At 45.4% G+C, this 11,219-nt stretch overlaps 1 protein-coding gene across 1 annotated transcript; it reads right to left on the reverse strand.

The window, feature by feature from the left end:
- Nucleotides 1-405: 405 nt before the first annotated feature.
- LOC130861154 (T-cell surface glycoprotein CD3 epsilon chain) lies at nt 406-10,658 on the reverse strand. Its single transcript, XM_057749760.1, has 9 exons — nt 10,611-10,658; nt 10,389-10,497; nt 8,465-8,485; nt 7,340-7,354; nt 4,553-4,582; nt 3,908-4,123; nt 2,899-3,066; nt 2,340-2,386; nt 406-1,522 (listed from the first exon to the last, which is right to left on the reverse strand). The coding sequence occupies exons 2-9, from the start codon at nt 10,435-10,437 to the stop codon at nt 1,466-1,468; spliced, it is 603 nt and encodes a 200-aa protein (XP_057605743.1). The 5' UTR covers nt 10,438-10,497; nt 10,611-10,658; the 3' UTR covers nt 406-1,465.
- Between the last annotated feature and the right edge of the window lie 561 nt (nt 10,659-11,219).

An 11,219-nucleotide genomic window follows, 5' to 3' on the forward strand; every position in this document is an offset into this window, starting at 1 on the left:
CACTCTTACACAGCCCTGTGGTCAGCAGGGAGGTGTCTGAGTACAGAGGCGGAGCAAAGAGAGCCCACTGGCTTGAGCTGGGCTGAGAGATCCTCAGTGCTCTGGCATTTTCTCTCTGCAAGCTGGGTGTGTGCCCTGGGAGACTGAGAAGGAAACCCTCCCACACGGCCTCCGCTGCGCCGCGCCCATCACCCTCGCTTAGAGCAAGCGCAGCCCACATCCTGGCCGCTAAACCACAGCCGCTGCTGGCTGCAGGCTGCTGTGTCTCTCAGTGGAGGGAGATTTGCCGGCCTGGCAGCGCCTCCACCCCCTCTCCTCCCCTCCCTAGCCCCAGCTCCGCGGAGGCGCTTCCTTTACGAGGCAGCGTGGAAACATGTGTCCCGTCCCCCGGCCCCTTCCCCTCCTCTCTTCTGTCTGCTGCCTTCATCTGCCTTTTAAGGCCTCTGTTTCTGTCTCACTCATTTTCTGAACTGACCACGCCATCAGGGACCCGCCAGGCGCTCTCTGCCATCCTTGATGTTTTCCTGCAGAAGACGTCAGTCAAATGATTCTTTCTGTCTTTCTTTCTCTTTCTTTCTTCTTTCTACCCCCCTCCTTTCCTTTTCTTTTCCTTCTTTCTTCCTTTCCTCCCTCCCTCCTTCCCTTTCTCCCTCTCTCTGTCTTTCTCTCTCTCTCTGATTTATTCCCCAATGCCCTTTCCAAAGAGAGCGTCTGATAATGCCTGCTTCAGCTGTGAAAACAGGTAGTACTTGCATTTGGGGTCCGAGCTGGGAATAGAGTCAAAGACAGGGAGGACCTGCGTTGTCCAGGACATGAGGCAGCCTCTGAGGGCCTCCCAGAGAAGAGGGACAGCAACTCTTTCAGCCAAATACATTTTATTTCTTTTCTCTCTCAGCTGACAAGGAGGCTAGCACATTCTTGGAGCTGCAAATGACCACCTAGGGGCCTGCAATGGAGACAGGGAGGAAGGGGGTACAGGACTAGCTCTAGGCCAGGGTCTGTGAACAGGGCAGGACTCTGTCAGCATGTACCCAGTCCATTCTCACCGAGGGTTATCAAAGAGGGAGAGAGAAACAGAGAAAGGTAGATGGAATAGTTAGGGATGGGGCAACTTCTACACAGGAGAAGGAGGGAACCAAAGGGAGAGGTAACTCCATCGGGGAAGGAAGGAATTGGGGTGGGGGTGTGAAGGACAGAAATAAATATCCTGACAAGAGAGCAGGTCAGGGGTGAGGGTGAGTAGCGATGATGTTTCAAAGGATAATGAGGCAGTAATATCCTCGGACTGGGCGCCAGCAGAGAAAGTAGGAAGGAGGCGGCTGGGGACCTGGCTGAGGGTGTGAGTTCCTCACAAGGCAGAGGAACAGTTCTCCTGTGGGGTCCAAGATTTGCCCAGGAACAGGGAGTAGCAGGCCTGGAGGGGAGCCAGACCCGGGTCACGGCGAGACAGTGTCTTCAGGAGCTGTCAGATGCCTCGCTGATTCAGGCCAGCATATAGGTCCCGCTGGCCTTTCCGGATGGGCTAGGGGTAGAATAGAGAGGGGCTGGTCAGCAGGGTGGGAGGAAGTCGTTCCTGAGAAAGAAGGGCCTCTAAAGATCTAGCTTTAGTGCCATGGAAAGAACCTTAGACTAGGAGTCAGGAGGCAGGCTCGACGGGTAAGAGATCTAAGCTGGTCACCTCCTGTGAGCCTCAGTTTTCCCATCTCAAAAATGGGAAACTAAAGACCCATCTTTCGGGGCTTTTGTCAGAATTAAAGGAAGTTGTGCGAAAGTGAATACCGCATGCTTGACTGGCACTCAATAAATATTGGTTGAGTTTGTCCAGGCGTGATATTCAAAATATTTAACAACTGTGGTGCACATACACCCATCAGTTAGGACAACCCTGGTGGTTCCCTGCTATGCCAAGCGGTAACTCTTTAATTGCCAAATCAAGAGGTGGTCCAGTAGGGGAGGGGCTGTGATGTCTGGCAGTGTGTGTGTTGGGGATGGAGGAAGCTGGGGGCTATTCACCAGTGAAACAGTTTCATATGTCAGCAACTGGTAGGCGAGTGCTTGTGGAGCGTCTGTCGCGAGTTTATCGCGATAGAGTCTGGGTGTACGGTATTCCCCATGGCTGTCTCCCAGCTAAAGAACAAGCCAGAGGAAGAGGAGCAGCACCCCCACCCCCACCACTCGTGGGCACGGAAAGCCTCTGAGAAGGCTCCATTCTACCAGGATGCATGCAGAGGAGGGCACAGCGTGGGTTGTCCTGGAGCCCTGAGGGACGGGCTTTGAAGTGTCTGATGGGCCAGGTGGACAGTCCCCTAGAAAGACCCCCCCACGCTATTCCTTCTTACCTCATAGTCTGGATTAGGTACAGGTGGTGGTCTCTCCTTGTTTTGTCCTGCAGAGGAGGGAAGGGAAAAGGATTCATTTCCATGAGGAAACACCTATCTTGTGAGAATGAGACCCAGATCCAGGATGTCGAACTCCCTTCTACTTCTCCTTTCTTTTATTTCAGCTGTCCTTTCTCTTTGCTTTCTTTCATCCCTTCGGTAATGACCCCACACGGTTCTTATCATTTTGTGACCTCAGCTCAAGGTCCTTCCATTGTTTCTTTTCCCACAGGTCAGAGTCGGGAGGGCAAGGAAAAGGCAGGAACTAATGTCCCAAAGTCTCCCCAAAGATTGAGGGGTGAAGTCTGATTACTCCAGAACACTGACAGGCATTTGTAGAGGCCCATCCTGGTAGTAAACTTTTTTGCAGTTTTCAAGGGTGGGGAGGACACTCTGTCAAGATATTGGCCACACCGTGCATGTTCTAGAGAAGCTGTCTTGACCTAGCCCTGGACTTGCCATCCATCCTGGCCCAGGGCTGGACATTACCCCTTGGCAGGAATCTCCTCCGTGGTCTTACCTCTGGGCCTGCCACCAGTACCCGCTCCTCTGGTCACAGGCATGGCCTTGGCCTTTCTGCTCTTGATCCAGTAATACACTGCCAGCAGCAAGCCCAGAGTGACGCAGATGTCAACTACAATGATTGTGGCCACTGCCATCAGATCCACCTCCATGCAGTTCTCGCACACTGCGGGGGCGGGGGGGGGGGGGCGGGGGGGGGGTGGAGAGAAGAAGAAAAATCACCCAGAAAGGAAGAAACAGGACAATGGAGGTGAGGAAGGAACAAATGAATGTCATTTTCCCTTTAATACTCACATGCCTGCCATGGTGAGACACCCCCCTCCCTTCAACACATTTATAACAACAAGCAAAGTGTGGTGTTCCTAGGTGGAGGCTCTGGAATCAGACAGTCCTGGGTTCAAATCCCAGCTACCCTACTCCCTAGCTGTGAGAATTGCGAAATGTGTGTTCAACTCACAAAACCTCTGTTTCCTCATCTATAAAATGGGAGTAAGATAGGACTTAATCCATACGGTTGTTAAGAGGATGATGTGAAAAGCCCTGGCAAGTGTTTGATATAGTGCTTGAAACTTAATAGGCTCTCAATGATTGTTAGCTATCATTATTGTTTACTATTATGCCTTAGTTTATGACATTTTAGTAGAGTGGTTTTGAGTCCTTTTTGCAAATCCTGAAGAATTCACCTCTGGTTAAAGCATCAGATAAACTAATATTGGTGTCGCGTAATTCTGGACATGATATAATGCAAAAGACACAATCCTGTCTCTTGGGAAGTTGTTTTAGATCTAGAGCTGACTGAGGTTTACCTAGACAGCTGCCTGTTGGTGTTTAATCTATATTTCAGAAAACACTGGTGTTGTGTGGCTTCAGATAGTCCTGGAATGAGTGTAGGAGAAGCACAAAGATGCCAGGGGACAGAGTTGGGTTAGGGGAAATATGGAGAATGCCCTTTTGAAATGGTCCTCCCTAAAGAGTCTAGTAGTGCTTACTCTGAAGACCTATGTTACCTCTTGCTTTCAGGTAGAGCTTATGGTCCTCTTTCTTCGAGCCTTCTTCATAGCAGTGATAATAACCACTGTTCTCCGTTTCTGAAAAATTCTCCAGTAACAGTTTGCCCTCAGTTTGTTTATATGTTTTTCCACCAGTTGTTTCCCAAGTTATTCCAGAAGTTTCCTTAGGGCATGTCAGCTCTACACTGTTTCCAGAGATGGAGATTTTATACGCTGGGGAATGGGAGAGAAGAGAAAGGAAATTAAAGAGGGAAACCAGTAAGATTTAAGGCAAATTAGTAGCAAAAGAACCAACCAAATGCAGAAAGTCATCTGACATCCTAGATCTTAGACTTTCTCATCAAAAGGGAACTCTGCTGGCTAGAGGGTATGAAAGAGGAGATAAGTAGGACAAGGGGCCCTAGAGAACCTTTCGAAGGTGACTTCAGAGTGTAGGCATAGATATGGGAACTTGGAAGGGAAGGATGGAAGTAAAGAAAATCTACAAAAGTCCTTATTTGTAATGTTTCTAAAATGGGAGTTAGAAATGTGATGTCGGGAGGCCCTCAGTTCTTGGGGTTAATCTCCCTCAGTCATTTCCTTCTTCCCAACCACTGACCTGCGTCATCAGATAGGGCAGACATAAAAGACTGATAAACTCACGTTTCAGTGTTTCTGTTTGTGAGGCTTCATCTGAAAATGAAGGAAGCAAAGAATGGTAAGGATAGAAGCTTGGTTTAGGTTTCAATGGTAGGTAAAAAATTTCAAGTGGAGCTAGACACTATCTCCAAGAATTTCCAAAGAGAGCCTGTTCTTTAGGGAACCTAAACAGGGAACCCCACGTCTTGACGGTGAGGTATGTACTTGGCCTATGAGACATGCTCATAGATGCAACTCAGATACACCAAACTGAGACTGCACCAGCATGCGCTTCTAGATTTAGATCCGCTAAAGCTCAGAAAGTCTTAAAATCCTAAAGCTGAAAAATTCTAGACGTCTTCAAGTTTATTCTCTTACATTAGCAAGAACCATATTTCAGATAGATAGGAAAGGGTCTTCTCAGAGATAAAGACCTTCATATCTTTGAATCACTGATTCTTGGGCTTACCTGTTTTTCATTATTCAGGAGTTCTTTCTTACAACTAACAGAAACACTCACAGTAGAGATCAAAACTCTTTCTTCTTATTCCATGCCACTTTTCTATCATTGGCCTTAAATTACGTGAAGCACTATGCACATTTTGAGGAAATAGTTCTTCTAATAAAAAGTGACTTTATTTTAAATTATATCTGAGTGCAATCAACTCAATTATTTCTGTTAGAACTACTGGCATGGACAACTGAAATCCGCTAGTATAATTTGGGGATCCAGCCAAATTCCCCACAGTAAGCAATTTTGCCCTGGGAAGTGGGGCTGGGGAGCGCTCTCATTTCCTGGAAGACTTGTGGCTGGGATACTGGGTGGCACTGGGCTATGCTGAGCCTGGATGTGATAGCTGGAGGAGCGGAGAGTGGTACTCAGAGACAGCCCTCTCTCTGTTGGGGGTGTTTTGCTACAGTGTGCTATTGGGGACAGAGCACTGGGCTGAGTCAGAAGCCCTGTGTTTGAATCCCAGATCTGCTTTAGGCTGTGTGACCAAGAGAAAATCATTTAACTTCTCTGAGCTTCAGTTTCTTCATCTGGGAACTGGGGATAAAACATCCACCTCACAGGGTATTTGTGAGAATGAAATGGATTATGAAAATGGATGGCGCAGAGCAGATGCTCAAGAAAAATGATAGTTAACCTCCATCCTTTCCTTCTGGGGGTCCTGCTAATGGAGGACAGAACAGAGTTCTGACCCAGTTGCTCAGTCAGCCCTCCAGCTGAGATCAAACAGAATGTAAACATGTCATTCTCCAGGTTTATCTATCTGCGAATAGTTGGGAGCTGAGTATGATGGCAATAGATAGTCTATAATATTTTGATTTGGAGATAGTTTTTCAGCCCTGATATTTCTTAGAAATATTAAACTAGAAATCATAAGTAAGATAATTTAGAAGTAAATAGAAGTTTCACTCTGATTGGTGTGTATGTCTGGAAAAGCAATGTAAAGGAAATGGCTCACAACTCCTTTCGGCACAAATTCAGTAATGGAACTCAGACCAACACATTCTTACATGAGGGCCTAGATGTCTATGCTTAGAAACAGGACATATGCTCACAAAAATTTTATACACGTTCATAATGATTAAAAAAATGAGCTTCATAAAAAAAATGAGCTTCAGCATCAGCTAAATCTGCATTTATATTTATCTCTCTGATTGAACTATATATTTATTTTCTAAGCCTTGGTTTTCTTATCTGTAGAATAGAGATGTTAGGAGAATTGTATGAGGAAATTCAGGCAAAATGTTAAGGGCAATACCTAGAACATACATGCTCAATAAACTTTAATGCTTATTGTTTAATCTGCGTACTTCCCATACCACTGCTTTCTATATATCAGATAATGTTCTTAAGTAAATTACGCACTCAGTCCTCATAATAACCCTACAAGCCAGGTATCGTTATTATTTCCATTTCACATGTCATGATGCTATGGCACAGAGAAGTTAAGTAAATTATTCAAAGACACTCAGCAAGTAAGAAGTTGACCCAGGATTCAGATGTGACTGCCTAGCTTCAGAGTTAGACTCTTAACCTCACACTACACAGCCTTCTCCTCTAGCCTGAGATATTCTTCCCTGAAATATAAGCTCACCCTTTAAAACTCAGCTCAAGAATCTCCTCCTCTGGGGAGCTTTCCCCAACCATCCTCTGTAGAGTTGACCACTCTTCTCCTTATATTCTATTTTACTCTGTATCTACCCATAGCAGGCAGCAGACTATATTATCCATTATTTATCTTTCAAATAAGACCATCAGCTTTTTCTTCCTTATGCCTGTGCCACGTGGCTTGTGGGATCTTAGTTCCCCAACCAGGGATTGAACCCGGGCCCTCTGCAGTGAAAGCGAGGAATCCTAACCACCGACTGCCAGGGAGTTCCCAAGACCGTCAGCTTCCTGAGGGAGAGGAACTAGTGATGCATTCATCTGTATGGCCATTTATTCATTCAAAAAATATTCGCTGAGCACCTACTATGTGCCAGGCACTGGGCCAGGTAAATAAGACCTGCTATCTCTGCCTTCAATGAATTCATGATTTACCCAAAAACTTGTGGTGGCTCCAACCCACAGCCACGTGTGTCTTCCTCCCAGAATGGGTGCTCAGGGGCACACATCGCGCTCAGCTACAATCAGACTTGACCTGTGACAAACATAGGCACATCTCACGCAGGTGCTATCGAAGGGTAATTGCACATTCCCTCTAATAGGCCTGGTTCTTAGGATGTGTTACTGTGATTGTCTTCTATGACCATTTTGTTGCACAGTTGAAAGGAAGCCATACAGAGCGAAAATCCTCTTACCAGTTTCTTCAGACTCTGAAAAGGAAATGATAAGAAACTATTAGCAATACTCCTAGCTAGCTACTAAGATCAGACCCTGCTGCCACGGGTTAGGACTCTTCCCTCAACCTTTAGAAAACAACGGATATTCAAATTCCCCATGGCTGTATAGGAAAAGCTGTTTAGGATCCTACATTAAACAACTGGTGGCTAATTATTTATAAGAAACGGTTCTAAGTAACAATTTTGAATATAATATATATGTATTCTGTATATAAATATAAAATATATTTATAAAACCATTACATTTTATACCTTAAACTTATTCCATCTTATATGTCAACTATATCCCAATAAAGCTGGGGAGAGAAGAAGATCTGTATTGGGCCTACATTAAATGATAAACAAAACATCAATCCTAAATGGCCAATAGCATGTGGAAGAGACGAGTTATTCTGAAGCATATCAGTGATGTCGACATATCCCATCCATCAATAATATAACAGTAACACATTCTCCATGATATATTTAAAAAAAGAATCCAAAGGACACTACAAATTAGGCAGTGTAATGCGATGGTGTGGAGACTGGCCCAGTGGCTGCCTTTAAACACAAAATTAGTTCACTCAGTTTGGAGAAGCTGATCGACTGGAAAGTCTTCCACTATTGGGACATTCCTGACTCTCGGCTATGATTGAGAAGGTAAGTTCAGGCCGGGCACACTCACACGCATGTGCACACGTGTACACACGTGCACATACATTCAGAGTATTTGGACATGTGATTCTGAATATGCACCCAAATGCTGCCCCAGAGCCTTATTCAGTGCACCTCCATGCATGCATTCAAGCCACCAAACCCTCTACAAAAATCTACATCAAATATGAAATGCAAACAAATGAAAACTGTAGGCACTTTTTTAGTTGTCTCAATTTTTTTTTTTGAATAGTTAAGACATTATTTCCTATGATCTCTGTTGCATTCCTCTTCTGGGCTAGAACTACCTCTAGACTTATGAGGAAAAGGCAAAGAGGAGATGATAGAAACCCCTTTTATTGGTCTCTGTGGGAGGTCTAGTGAAAGCTCCACTCATAAATACAAAACACATTGGGCTGATTTCATAACGAGAAAGAAAGCATATCTCACCTTCTTGTGCCCAAGCGCCAACTAGAAAATAAATAAGAAAAAAAGTTAGTAAATGTTGTGATGGCCTGAAATTCCAAGCGGAAAAATTTCCATGTTCTAGTCTGACCATTTCTGAGCATCTAAGGTCCTCTCTAGCCACCGCTGGATCAGTTATTCTCATACCCCAGTTAAGTGACACGGACGGCTGGGTACTGACCAGGGCTTCCTGGTCAATTTGGGGTGAAACAGAAGAAGGAAGCATCTAGTGGTAAACATGCGCACACAACATTTGCCAAACAGAAGTTAGAAAACATTGAGGGTACTTTTGGGGAGACTGGAGAAATAGCAAAGCATTTTGCAGCCCGGCCTCAATTTTGAGAAGAGATCTCTGACTGGAAGAAAAATAAGCTCTGGCTTAGGTACAAAGATTGAGATTCTTGTTCCATCTCTGACTCCTGCTTTTCTGATGGTTTGGTTTTTCCATTCGTTTTCTACTTGAGACAGAGATGGAAATATTTGAAACCAATCATTCATCAGCCAGAGCCTATGCATTGAAGAGTCTGATCATATTTCCACTGGGCCCTCCAGAGTCCCCACACTCATCAGGACTTTGGATTCTTTATAAAGACCAGTTTCCCTGACATTGCCTTAAAGTTTTATGTGTACCTCTTTTATCAACAGCCTCTGTATTGAGTGAGACACCCCTCCCAACTCCACCTCCTGCCCGCACCCCCTTAACCAGACCAGACTGGGCACATTCTCATGATGCCAGATCTCTAGGAGTGCTTGGGTCTTTGGTATTCTCCCTCTCCCTCTGCAGTGAGTAGTTTATACTATTGGCCTCTAAGCCAATGCCTGACTACTCCTTGAAGGAGTCACACTCTGCCCCTTGACACTCCAAATGTATTCCTTGGACCAGCAGCAGACAAAGTAAGCCAGAGAGTTGATTAGAAAGGCAGAGTCACAGGTCCCACTCCAGATCCACTGAAGTAGAAGCTGCAGTTTAACAAGACCCCCCTGGTGATTCGTGTGCACGTTCGAGCTTGAGAAGCCCAAGATGAAGCAGGAAGTGGAGACACCATGGCTGTAGCTCTGACATGGGAGCCCCAACTGTGATAGTGTTTTTTAGGTCTCTGAAATAAAACTCTCTGAGCTGTTTGGCCTCATGTTGTGCCGTCATTAAGAACACAGGCAGTCCTGAGTTCCTAGGTTAGCTTCAGCACTTACTATGTGGTTTTAAACCAGTTATTTAACTTCTTTGAGTATCGGTTTCTTCGTCTATAAAATAGGGGATACATAGAATGTTTACCTTCCAAGATGGAGGTAAGGATTAAATCAGTTAATGTGTAAATACTTTTTTTTAAACACAGTACCTGGCACTTAATAAACGGCAACCTTTAAAAGAATCTTCCTTGTCTGTTATGAGATGGAAATGCTCTTGGTTATTTATCAATTTATATTCCACCTTGCTTCAGAAAGGACTACAATAAGTGAACGTTCTTGGTCAACTGAAAAAGATTGGAAATTACGAGGTGTTTCATTGTCTTAGATCCTAAGCTTGCTGTATGCCCTGTGCAGAGTTTGGGTTCAACTCTCTAGTCTCCTCACAACAAAGAGTGAAGGTTAACTCCTCTAATCTCTTTTGTGTTAGTTCTTAAGGGCTGGGTTGTTCACTGACAGAACAAGCGTGTTCTCAGAGACACAAAGACGGCCTTGCTTTCAATAGATGTGATCGTCCCCACTGCTTTCCTTTGGCTGTTCTGTGAAAGGTCTCCTGGGCGCACACTAGCCTCCAGCCCTAGTTCCCTATGCTGACATTGTACGAACACCTCCTTATGTCTTCTACTAAACGAGGCTCCTTGGTACCACTGGGCAGCACCAGGTTAGGCTGTGAGACTTCCATGGTCTGGAGAAAACACCTCCCTTTTCATTCCATCCTACTCACCTGTTAGGAGGCAGAGTCCCAGAACTCTCCAGAGATTCCCCGGCTGCATCCTTCCCTCACTGGACGCTCGCTCTACCTAAGATGGCGGAGGCCAGTGGGCTTATAACTTCTGAAAAAGAAACCAGAGGACTTTTTCAAAAACCCCTGCTGGAGATGAGGACCCTGGGGCCATTGCTCCCAATGCTGGGATGAAAAAGGGGGCTTTGAAAGAGGGAGACTCACCATTTTCTGAAGCAGGCACCTGAGTCTGGGAGGGGAGACGGGTTTCTGAACCCCACACAGGAAGTGTGGTGGGGCCTCTGGGTCTGCAGGGTTCGACGTCACTGGGAAACGTTCGAGGCAGAGGCAGCCACCTGGGTTGGCTGGGGAGAGTTGGGCCCCACGTCCTCCCATTGGATGAGCGAGACCTGAAGGAACTGTGAAAATTACCTGCAGTTTAGCTGCCTGGGCCTTGCACAATGTAACCCCCACGTTGGAGGCTCCCTTCTCAGAAGCCCCTCCCCACCAAACAAGCTGTGACAGGAAGAGAGAGGAGCACCAAAGAGTTGCTTTCTTTATGGTGTGTGTAGCATGGGGCAGCAAGGTGCAGCCATTTTATTAGCAAAAGCCGTTGGCTTGAAGATACATGTTGACTTAAAACCATGAGATGGCCTTCTTGTTTGCCTATAATATTTGCAAAAATATTTAAAAACACAATATTCAAAGTTGAAAAGGTTAAAGAGTGAGTCTCAGAATCTGCTGATGTGAGTGTAAAGAGATACAGCCTTTCTTAATTTTTTCCTATTTATTTATTTATTTATTTATGGCTGCATCAGGTCTTACTTGCGGCAC

Source organism: Hippopotamus amphibius, chromosome 9, assembly GCF_030028045.1.
Source record: "Hippopotamus amphibius kiboko isolate mHipAmp2 chromosome 9, mHipAmp2.hap2, whole genome shotgun sequence".
Classification (NCBI taxonomy): domain Eukaryota; kingdom Metazoa; phylum Chordata; class Mammalia; order Artiodactyla; family Hippopotamidae; genus Hippopotamus; species Hippopotamus amphibius.

What these genes read in the sequence shown, in the direction of transcription:
- LOC130861154 (XM_057749760.1), bottom strand. Translation starts at nt 10,437, where the DNA reads ATGCAGCCGGGGAATCTCTGGAGAGTTCTGGGACTCTGCCTCCTAACA. An exon ending in GGGACTCTGCCTCCTAACAG is followed by an intron (nt 8,486 to 10,388) that starts GTGAGTAGGATG and finishes TTTATTTTCTAG; the next exon opens with TTGGCGCTTGGGCACAAGAA. An exon ending in TACCTAATCCAGACTATGAG is followed by an intron (nt 1,523 to 2,339) that starts GTAAGAAGGAAT and finishes TTCTACCCCTAG; the next exon opens with CCCATCCGGAAAGGCCAGCG.